Source organism: Tursiops truncatus, chromosome 20, assembly GCF_011762595.2.
Source record: "Tursiops truncatus isolate mTurTru1 chromosome 20, mTurTru1.mat.Y, whole genome shotgun sequence".
In the NCBI taxonomy this organism is placed as follows: domain Eukaryota; kingdom Metazoa; phylum Chordata; class Mammalia; order Artiodactyla; family Delphinidae; genus Tursiops; species Tursiops truncatus.
Window position 1 is genome coordinate 8697129 of NC_047053.1, and position 11643 is coordinate 8708771.

Sequence of the window (11643 nt, forward strand, 5' to 3'; positions counted from 1 at the left end):
TCGAGCCTGGGGAACCCAGCACTCTCCCCAACCATTCTGTCCCTTAGTGCTGCCAGCTCCCAAGGAGGAGGGCTGGGGGCGAGCTCTCCCCATCACCCGCTGCAGCCTGAGCCAGTGCTCGGAGGGATGGCCAGACAGTGGGGACGTGGCTCATCCTGCCACCCTGGGGGCAGAGAGGGGAGTAAGATCCAAAGGGGCTTCTGGGGCCACTGTCCTCTCAACCTGGCTTAAAGTGCCTGTGGGAGTCCCTTGGCTTACCCCGAGGATCCCAGACAGCTGTGAAGCCACTCGCCCTCCCTGGCCTCAAAACCACCTTTTTTCTTCCCTGCTGGGGAATGCCAAACACTCCCCAGGAGACCCAGAACCACCTCTTTTAGAGACCTTTAACTTTGCCATCTCTCCCTACCAGCCGGGCCCTTGGCAAACCAGAGCACTTGAAACTCATTCCATCGTCTCACCCCTGTAGACAGGTCACCTTGAAGCTCTCTTTCTGACCAGTGTCCGGCACCCCCGTATGCTCAGCATTTCTCTCGAGTGTGCCCTTAGCTCTGTTTTTATTTCTGCTGTACTGCTTCAGAAAGCAGATCCATTCTGGCTCTGCCAGTCCCTTTGTGAGCTGATAGATGACTGGTCTGAGAATTATTAGTCCTGGGTTTTCAGGCCAACTCTACTAAGCTGTGTGACCTCCAATGAGTTCCTGACCTCTCTGGTCCCACTTGCTCACTTCCTCCCCTCTGGTTGTGTTCATTCCTCTGACAATCTAGCCAGCAGATATTCATTGATTGTTGCCTTACTCTGTGCCCAGGACTGTTCTAGGCTGTGGGGGCCTGTGGCAGACATGGCCCCTGCCCTCAGGCTCAGAGAGCCCAAGTCCTGTCCCACTAAGGTTTGGAATAATTATAAAAACATACCTCCTTGACTTCAGGAACACAGGGGTCCCCAAATCTATAACACCCAGCAGAAGTTGTATAATGAGGAAAATGTCAAGCCATAAATGCTTTCACTATTTAAAAAAAGAAAAGGAAAAGAAAGCAACCTAGCATGCATCCTAAAAATTAAAGATATTGAAAGAGAAAGCAATCTTGGTTGAAAGGATAGATTCAAAAGTAGGGCTTTAAAAAAAAACAAACACTTTAAAAGAAAAGAAAAACTCAAGCGCTTGACTGAGGAAAAAAAAAAGCGAGGGCCAATTGATCCAATATTATTTAAACTATTCCAGACCATAGGAAGAGTGGAATCTCCAATTCATGTAAAATTATTGTGGTTTCGTTAATATTAAAACCTGATCAAGATACTAAAAAACTAGAAGCCAAATTAATTTATAGAGATACAAAATCTCTAAATAGTATCAGAATACATTGATGAATCAAAAGAGTATTAACACTATAACCAAGTAGGGCTTATTCCAGGAGCATAAAGTTGGTTTAATAGAGAATCTATCAACATTATTCATTACATTAACAAATTAAGGGAGAAAAATATGATCATATCAACAGATGCTGAAAGGAATTTGATTAAATTACAGCAGCCACTCCTTTAAAAAAAAAAAACCTTAATTAAAATAGTAATGGAGCGGGCTTCCCTGGTGGCTCAGTGGTTGAGAATCCGCCTGCCAATGCAGGGGACATGGGTTTGAGCCCTGGTCCAGGAAGATCCCACATCTGCGGAGCAACTAAGCCCGTGTGCCACAACTACTGAGCCTGTGCTCTAGAGCCCGCGAGCCACAACTACTGAGCCCACGTGCCACAACTACTGAAGCCCGCGCGCCTAGAGCCCATGCTCTGCAGCAAGAGAAGCCACCGCAATGAGAAGCCCGTGTACCGCAACAAAGAGTAGCCCCTGCTCCCTGCAACTAGAGAAAAGCCCACGCGCAGCAATGAAGACCCAGTGCAGCCAAAAATAAATAAATAAATAAAAACAAATTAAGGAAGAAAAATATGATCATATCAACAGATGCTGAAAGGAATTTGATTAAATTTCAGCAGCCACTCCTTAAAAAAAAAAAACAATTAAAATAGTAATGGAGCAGGCTTCCCTGGTGGCGCAGTGGTTAAGAATCCGCCTGCCAACACAGGGGACACAGGTTCGAGCCCTGGCCCAGGAAGATCCCACATGCCGCAGAGCAACTAAGCCCATGTGCCACAACTATTGAGCCTGCGCTCTAGAGCCTGCGAGCCACAACTACTGAGCCCATGTGCCATACCTACTGAAGCCCGTGCACCTGGAGCCCATGCTCCGCAACAAAAGAAGCCACTGCAATGAGAAGCCTGCGCACCACAAAGAAGAGTAGACCCACTTGATGCAACTAAGGAAAGCCCGCGCACAGCAACAAAGACCCAGCCCAACCAAAAATAAATAAATAAATTTATTTATTTTTATAAAAAATTATAGAGAAGAATAAGTGCCCCAAAATAGCCAATAGTTGTTTTTAAAAAGGAGGCTTACTTGCATTGCTAGATATCAGAAAACATACTATAAAACTACTGGAATCAGATCAGTATGGCTTGGTGTATGGGGTGGTAGACAGCCAGTAATGAATCCAGAAGTAGATCTCAGCATACAGCAAAATGTATTATACAACCGAAGTTGGCATTTCAATTCAATGGGGGTAAATTAAGGATATTTTTTAAATGAAGCTGACATAACTAAAAAATAAAAGTAAACCAGACTCCTCATTCACACCACACACAAAAAGAAACAAAAATAAACCAAATATGGGAATTCCTTGTGGTCCAGTGGTTAGGACTCCGTGCTTCCACCGCAGGCGGCCTGGGTTTGGTCCCTGGTCAGGGAAGATCCCGCCAGCCGAGAGGCACGGCCAAAAATAAATAAAGTCAGTTTAATTTTTTAAAAAATAGACCAAATGAATTAAGGTGAATGTAAAAATTGAAATAAAATTCTGTCAAAAAAATTTGCAAAACGAGTATACGCTACTGACTGGAAACCCAAAAACTGCAAAAGAACAACTAAAGCATATTTGACTATATGAAAAACTAACCAGGAATTCCCTGGCGGTCCAGTGGTTAGGACTTTGCGCTTACACTGCCGAGGGCCTGAGTTCAATCCCTGCTCAGGAGAACTAAGATCCCACACGCCAGGAGGTGTGGCCAAAAAAAAAAAAAAAAAAAGGAAAAGAAACCACTTTTTTTTGCGGTACACGGGCCTCTCACTGTTGTGGCCTCTCCCGTTGTGGGGCACAGGCTCTGGACGCGCAGGCTCAGCGGCCATGGCTCACGGGCCCAGCCGCTCCATGGCATGTGGAATCTTCCCGGACCGGGGCATGAACCCATGTCCCCTGCATCGGCAGGTGGACTCTCAACCACTGCACCACCAGGGAAGCCCAGAAACCACTTTTAACAGTAAAAGAAACCACAAACTCAAGAAGGAAAAAATCGATGGGGGCAAATTCTACAATGCATAAAACAGTTTATATCTACAACTGTCAAGGAGCTCTAACAAATTAACAAGGGAAGAACGACCCAATAGAAAAAAATATTATGCAGCCATTTAAAAAAAAGAATTAGAGCTCTACCAGGCCAGGTGAAATTGAGTGAACACAGTGAGATGCACAAAATTGTGTATAATATGATCTAATTTTGGTGTAACAATGACCAAAAAACCCAGCAATCCCTCTGTGTGTGCGCGTGTGTGTGTGTGTGTGTGTGTGTGTGTGTGTGTGTGTGTGTACTATGCATTCATGATAAAACTGTGGATATATGTGTATGCATAATAAAGTTATTTTTCAAGGCAAATATTGAGGAACTCATTGCAAACAAAAACAAATAAGCCCCAAGAAAATAAGAATTAGCTATAAAGCCATCCACAAATACCACAATCAACACTGTGGTATAGACTCATCATCTTTTTTTTCTACGCTTGCGTGTGTACGTTTTTTACGCACAAAACTGGGCTCCTACGGCTCATATTGTTTTGAGATCTGTTTCTTCTGATCAATTTTCCTCACCTGTCTCTGGGCATTTGCTGATGCTAGTCTCTCCCCCTAAAACCACCACATCCTTTAAGCCCTTCGAAGCCCCCACAGGGAGTGGGTGACCGCTCTGAAGTTTGTCCTCACCAGCTTTCGCCCCTTCCTAGAAATACATTTAGGTCTACCTGGTTTGAGAGTTTCTCGTGTGCTCCTCCCCTCTCCTGTTAAACTGGGGAGCTCCTTGGGGGCAGGCACTCTGCCTCTTTCATAAGTGTGTCTTCCTGGTGCCTAGAATGCACAGAGTAGGCACTTTATAAGTATTGCTGTAGGAAAGGACGTAGGCTTCTTGCCTGTCTTGTATTGAGTGATCTCAAGATAGTATACGTGATGGAGCAATCTAGGAGGTAGATGCTTGGACACTGGATGGAAGAGATCAAAGCTGGGGAGTGGGCCCCCAAGGGCTGGGTAACTCCCGGGTCACCCAAATCCACCCCCCACCCCCTTCCCAGGGCTCTTCCAAATGCTCAGAAAGGAACAACCTGCACACAGGGCTCCCTGTATGATATATATTTATATATATAATTGCTCTCATTTTATTGTACTTTATCCTCTTTTTACAGTAGATCTGACACAGGCATTAAATAACTGCAGAGAGAGACCAGTGGGGTGAGGGGAGTGCAGGAAGACATGGGGACCCAAAGGGAAGAGACTCAGATCCAGCGAGAGAAAAACAGGGGAGAGTCCATCTGTGGGTGGGATGTGGAAGCTGCAGCATCAAAAAAAAAGGAAGTCAGAGGGGAGGAAGTGAAGGACGCGGGAAAAGAAAGAGTTAAAATGCCTCTATAACTCAAGATCACAGGCAGTCCCTCATTTAACATTCTATGGGCACTATGGGGTTGTTTAAGAAGGCAAAGGGGTCTGAAGGAGACGGAAACAAGAAATTCAGAGCCTTAGATGGAGGAGGTATTTGCAATTTTCAGGCTGGCATGCAGAGAAAAAGGAAGGAGTTAGTGATTAGTTGATAACTTGCTAAGAGAAGCCAGAGAGAGAACGGTGGGGGCATATCTGGGCCCAGGGGAAGGAGGTGGAATAGTCCCATAGCCAGCTGACGTTTCCAAGGTGGCCACTGGGGACCTAGCCAAAATGGCTGCCCCTCCCCCAGGGCGCCTGGGAAGTGGAACTTGCAGGATATTCTGGGAACGCGAACAGGGGGAAGGGAGCCATCGGCAAAAACAAAGTGGACATTCAGCCTAGGTCAACCCCGCCCCTCTGAGTGCCTAGTTGGGTGACAGGAGGGACCAGAAGAGAATTTTCAAGAACCAACATGGACTTCTCCTTCAGACCCTCATTCCCAGCTCACGTAGTCAACGTGGGGTGAGAAGCCAGATGTGCCAGGAAAGAGGGAAAAGGCCACAGAGCCACCTTGTCCTCAATTACAAACGGTCCCCCTTTCAGTGGAGGGAATGGGGATGGAGAAGACCGGCCAGAGGAGGCAGACAAGTCAAAAGCCACTGAGACAGCGACTGTTGTAGATAGGCAGAAGGTGAGGGAGACAGAGGAAGGTGACAGCAGCTGAGCTGGAATGAGGGATAGAGGGCCACACTGGTGACCACTCTAACGTACAGAAATATTAAATCCCTATGCTGTGTACCTGGAACTAACGTAGTGTTGTAAGTCAATTCTCCTTCAATTTAAAAAACAGAATTGAGCGCCACCTCAGTGTGTGGAAGTAAGGGGTGAAATGAGATATGTGCGTAGGTGGGTGGGTGGGCATTTTCTATAGCTCTCAGGGGATAAGAGGGCGGGACAGGTGGGTAGCTGTGAGGACACCCCACTCAAAGCTACTCCAGGCCTAGAAAGGCTCCCAACTCCTCTGTGACCGTCTTGGGGTCCCATCTCCCTGTCTCTGACTGAGCTAGGGTGGGAAGAAGATGGTGGAAAATGTGGGTAGCCAGGGAATCACGACAGACATCAGGCCGGGTTCAGAAGTAAAGGAAAAGGGACTCAGACAAGCCAGAGCTCTGTTATAAAAAATACCTTTGGGGTGGGTGAGGGAGGGATCAGGCAGGGTCAGGGATATTCCAGAAGCATCCGTAGGAAAGAGGTGGGGGCGGGAGGAAGGGGCCTTAGGTTTTGTTGATGCGGAGTTTGAAGGCCACGCGCCCAGCAAACTTGTCGCGCTCGTCGTCAGTGGCGATGTTGGCGGCGTTGATGCGGCACTCCACGTTCACCTCCACGTTGGGGGTCACATTCAGGAACTTCACGGCCACCAGGGGCTGCGTGTAGTTCACCTGGGCCAGAGGAGGAGAGCGAGGCTCCAGGCCCGCAGCAACTCGGCCTCCTCCCCAGGGCCCCACTCCCCTGCAGGAACCAGCACCCAGCCTCCCACGGGACTTACGTGGAACTTCTTGCCGTAGTAGGGGAAGTACATGAGGTCGATGCTGCCGTTAGCAGGGAACATGACGAAGTTGCCGAGATTCTCAGCATCTTCATCTCGCTGTGGGAGACGCAGGAGGGTGGGGGAGAGCATGTGAGGGAACCCAGACGCTCTCCAGACTTCCCTTTGTTCCTCCTTGACCCCCAAATTATTGTCTCATATCCGTATCCCTTGAGCGCGGAGGCTGGTGTGTTTGCGCGTGCGCAGGAGCGGGTGTCCCATCTCTTCCATCAAACTGGGAAGGCCTCCAGGGCGCTAATGAACCTGAAGCCTCCTACTGCCCTCCCACCCCAAATTCTTACCCCATCCTCAGAAATCGGTTTCTGGAGCGGAGCCAAGAGAGAACAGATAAATGAGTAAGGGCTCAGTAGGAAACAAGGAGGGGGATGAACGAAGAGGGGCAGGAAGTTCCTAGAGAGGACAGAGGTGGGGGGAGCAGGGTTCCAAGGACAACTTAGTGGTGGCAGGTGGTGCTTACAGATCAGCAGCTACCAGATACCTAAAAAGAATTGAGGGATAGGAGAGACATGGGATGGAGAGCGGAAGACATAGTCAGGGAATAGAGGAGAACATGGAAGGATTAGGGAGAGAAGCCAGAAGCAGGGCTTTGGGCGGAGTCAGGAAGGGGGTGTCTATCCACACAAAAGAGCAGACTTCTGCATCCTAGAGAGAAGCAAGAGAGGTGGCAGCCCCTTGGAGTTTGAGCCATACCGGAGCCCACTCTTACCCCCTTGTCCCTAGAGTGATGGAGCTTCTGGGAGCAAAGAAGATAGGGAGAGATGAGTGAATGACATGGAAACCATGAAGGACAAACAGGTGCGCAAAGGCCCAACAAACTCACCTTCCCCACACAGGTAACATTCATGCTCTGGTTTGCTCCTGCATAGAAGTTGATGACCTGGAGTGAGGAGAGAGAGTCGTGAGGGTTAAAGAAAGAAGTTGTCAAAGACACAAGTATCCAGCCTTCCAACCACCATCTCAGCCTCCAATGGCCCCATCTCTCTTGTTCTCTCAGCCATTCAAATATCTAAAAATCTCCCGAAGCGCAAGAGCCCCAGCAAAATAAAGCAGCTGCCAGCAGATGGTGGCCCCAGCTCCCTCCTCCGTTCCCCCTGGGAACTAAGGTCGTGAGTACCCGGTTCATCTTGATGAAGACACAGGGCTGTCCTGTGCTGTAACCATAGTGGGTGGGGTCCCCAATGCCAGAGCAGTCGCCCAGCTGGGTCCGGTTGAACTGGCAGGCACGTTTCGGGTAGTTGAGAACTCCGTTATCTGGTTGTTCGTAATAGCGCCCAGGGAGGCAGACATCATTCTTTTGGGCTTGGATGGAGTCATTGTAAGCTACGGGGGGGGTGGGGGGGGGAGAGTCACAGGCCTCATGTTCTGCTCCCAGGGTCTCCAGTCCCCTGCCCCGAGGTCCTGCACAGCCACATCACCAGCCCCATACTCACGCTCCAGGAATTTGTTGAGCTTCTGAACATGCTGGTTCCAGCTTTCAGTGTCACTGACATTGACAATGACATCTAGGTTCTCAGTCTTAGGGCGAATCATCAAGCCTAGTCAACAAAGGCGAGAGTGAGGGGTATATATAAGATGAGGGACCACACACAGAGGGAAAAAGATGGACATAGGGAACACCAGGGTGAGGGACAGGTGAAGATCCGAGATCGTCTTCCCGGGAGGGAGATCTCCTGTGAACATCTGCCACCTCCCCAGATCACAGAGCTCTCAGCTGTGGGAAATGGGAAGGCAGACTTCAAGAATTCCCCAGGGCTTCCCTGGTGGCGCAGTGGTTAAGAATCCGCCTGCCAGTGCAGGGGACATGGGTTTGAGCGCTGGTCCGGGAAGATCCCACGTGTCGCAGAGCAACTAAGCCCGTGCGCCACAACTACCGAGCCTGTGCTCTAGAGCCTGCGAGCCACAACTACTGGGCCCGTGTGCCACAACTACTGAAGCCCACAAGCCTAGAGCCCGTGCTCCGCAACAAGAGAAGCCACCGCAGTGAGAAGCCCGCACACCACAATGAAGAGTAGCCCCTGCTCGCCTCAACTAGAGAAAGCCTGCGTGGGCAATGAAGACTCAACACAGCCAAAAATAAAATAAATATTAAAAAAAAAAAGAACTCCCCAGCACATGGTGACGGGATCATCAGAACCGAACCTCTGAGAAGAGCTGACAGTTCTCAGCCTGTGAGTTCCTTTTGGATACCTGGGGGCACAAGAGCAGTTACAGTGGCTGGTGGGGGAGCCTCGTCACTCACCCGGTGTGGCCAGTCGGTCCTGGTACTTGGGAGTATGATCAGAGACCGTCTGCAGCATCACCCACATGGTGAGGGTGAACATGGCGGTGAGGAAGCCATAGAAGACGAGGTAGAAGAGGAGGATAAAGGCTAAGGAGGAGGAAACAGGGTCAGCAGGTTCCAGGTCTCCCTCGATGACCTGACCTAGCCCCACACACCCCTCTCCCACTCAGAGGTTCTGCACAGGAATGGATCGCAGAGCCTTGGGAAGCCTTCCCCTGGAAGCAAAAGGAGACAAGCTGAAAAGCGGCAGTTGTGTCTGGCTTCCAGCCATGACTCCCAGCCCTTCCTGATCCCACAGCACAGTGAAGCCCGACCTTGTGGAGGCCACAAGAGGGCTAAACTCTTGTTGCTGGTACAACTCATAGTATAGGCCGCAGTCATTTTGCCACAAATTACGTTCTCAACTCCTCAACCTTCGTGGCCCTGAAGAGGCACAATATCTGATACCACTGTATCGGTACTCATGCTTGCAGCTGTCTAGCACGATGACTTTCAAGCCAGCATTGGCCCCAATTCACAGCCAAACTCTTATCCCATCCCTCAGGGCGTGGACGTCCACACTGAAATAGCAAAATCTCTCTCTCAGAGCCCCACAAAAGCCAAACCTTGAATGAGGCTCCTGCCAAGCTACAAAGTCTCAGCTGTCCAGAACCTTCAACAGTCACCTACCCCCCAATTCACACACAGCACCCAGGGCAGAGGCAGGAGTAAACGTAGACCTCCAATAGCCTTTCAGACATAGAGCTGGTCCTTGGTGGATGTGACACGTCACTCCGTCACTCCTCAGCCTGGTGTGAGTACCTGCTGTTTCCACCACCCCAGACCCCCAGTCCTTCCATCTCAGAAGACACTTCACTCAAGAAGCCTTCTCAGATTCTCCCAAGCACTCGTGGATGCCTCCAGTCCCAGGGAGTGGACTTCAAGTTTCCTGCGGCAAGGACTGCATCGGACCCACCTCAAGTGCCCCAAGTGGCTGGGCTAATGGGGTCCGCGTTCAATTAGTGTGGATGCACTGTAAGCTGTGTCACACAATGTCTCCTGTGCTTCGACTTCCCAGCTTGAAAATCCCTTTCGGAAGAATTCCACCCCTCACTGGCACCTATGCCCAGCACGGGACCCTCAACCAGATGCAACTCCCTCCATGCCTCCCCAGTGGCGCCAAGGTATGGGTGGGTAAGGAGCCAAGCCACGCAAGCCCACAGACACACTGGGCCGGATGATGTACATGTCTCACCACTAGTGACCACTCCCTCCGCCTGCGACATCTGAGCCGAACACCCAGCCCCGAAAACCTCCCAGTGTCACCCCGGCGCAACAGCCCCCCACCCGCCAAGCAGTCACAGAAGGCTCCAAAACACCCGGTAGTAGGACACAGACAACTTCCGCTGTGAAGAACCCCCTCCAACACACTCCCCACCTCTCCAAGGCCCGCCCGCTCATGAACGTTCCCAGGGTCCAAGGGGTGGGCTCGAGCTAAAAATAGACGGGGCTGGCTAGCTAGTGAGAGTCAGAGGGAGGGAAGGGTCTCTCTTCTGGGGAAGGGGGGGCGACTGTGCGGAGCTGACCGGACTCCGACAGCGAGCGCGAGCGCCGCGGCGCGGACACGCGCTCAGAGCCCGCGACCCCCCGAGCGAGGGGGCTCCGCGGGGGACGGGAAGGCGGCAGTGACCTACTTTCTCCGCCTCCGCAGCGGCCAGCCAGGGAGATTAGACCGGCGATTCGGCGCCCTCCCAGCCCAGAGCCCGGCAGGGGGGCCGGACGCCGGGGACCCGGGAAGGGAGCTGGGGCTGCGCCGGCGGGACCTCGTGTGCTCGGGGCGTCGCCCGGTGGACCCCCAACCCCTCGCGCGGCCGGCCCCGCATACCCCAGCTGGTTCCGGTGCGGCCCATGAACTGGTGCGTCCTCGGGTTCCACACGAACTCCTTCCACTCCTCAACCACCTGCCCGCAGCTCTTCTTCTCTTTCTGAATGACCATCTTGACGGCGGGGGGCGAGTCCCGCGCGGGGCGGGGGCTACGGAGAAGCCGGGGTGCGGCGCGTGAAGCACACTCACGCACCAGAACGCGCGGGAAGCAAAGGCAGCGGGGGCGAGGGAGACCCCTCCCTCAGATATGCAGCTGCTGCAAATTCCGGGGCGCAGGGCCACACGTTGCGGGGTGCTGGCGGCGCGGCGTAGGATGCACAGAACCTAGGCCCCCCCCACTGCAATGAAAAGGGGGGTTGTCCGAGCAGGGGAGGATAAAAAGGGGAAGGGGTGCGAACGCAGCTTCACTCCCCAAACCTCCCAGAAGCAAAACGAAAAGGGATGCAAAAATAGACGGCTGCAAAACCCGAGAGAAGCGCATAAAAAATCGGGGTGCAAAGGGGCAGGGAGAGGTGGGGGAGGGGACCGCCCCGAAATCCGAGATGCAAAGAGGCTGTGGAGGAGGGTCGGGTGACCGTTCAAGGCTCTTCTGCCGAGCGGAGACCGCCACACCTGCGGTGGCTCGGCCGCGGGGGTGGGGTGGGGTGGGGACGCGCAGTTGTGGGAAACAGGCAGGGATAGGGGTCCCCCGGGCGGAGGCTCCGCTCTTCAGCAGTGCGGGGCCGGCAGCCGCGGCGTTCAGTCTATATACTCCGCGGCTCCGGGGGTGCCCGCCCCCTTTCCACCCCCCCCAAGAGGCCCCGCCTCCTCGCTGCTGGCCTGGGCGACTTCATGCATATGCAAATTTGGAGAAAGGGATTGGGCCCGCCCCCCTGACGCCTCTTCAGGACCTAGAGGTCTCTCCCTTACCCCCACTCCAGGTACTGGACTAGATCTGGGTGAGTGGAGAGGATAGAGGGCGTGTCCGGGCGGAGTAGAGGGAAAGATAACCCCCGAGAGACACAGAAGACAGAGAGGAAAACAGATATATGCTGAGATGGGGGCCCCATCTCAGGCAGGGAGTTAGAAAGAGACTAAGATCCAGGAGACGGGGCAGAATGTGAGACGAATAG

At 52.2% G+C, this 11643-nt stretch overlaps 1 protein-coding gene across 2 annotated transcripts; it reads right to left on the reverse strand.

Moving 5' to 3' along the window:
• Positions 1–4480: 4480 nt before the first annotated feature.
• ATP1B2 (ATPase Na+/K+ transporting subunit beta 2) lies at positions 4481–11260 on the reverse strand. 2 transcript variants are annotated; one of them, XR_012328631.1, is made up of 8 exons: positions 10532–11260; positions 8626–8754; positions 7817–7921; positions 7501–7706; positions 7207–7263; positions 6327–6425; positions 5966–6219; positions 4481–4694 (listed from the first exon to the last, which is right to left on the reverse strand). XR_012328631.1 is itself a non-coding variant. In XM_033847971.2 (7 exons), exons 1-7 carry the CDS (start codon positions 10641–10643, stop codon positions 6055–6057), a joined length of 873 nt encoding a protein of 290 aa, XP_033703862.1. In that variant the 5' UTR covers positions 10644–11260; the 3' UTR covers positions 4481–6054. The 2 variants fall into 2 exon arrangements, 1 of the variants encoding a protein (XP_033703862.1); XM_033847971.2 differs by having other exon boundaries at positions 4481–6219.
• Positions 11261–11643: the final 383 nt, after the last annotated feature.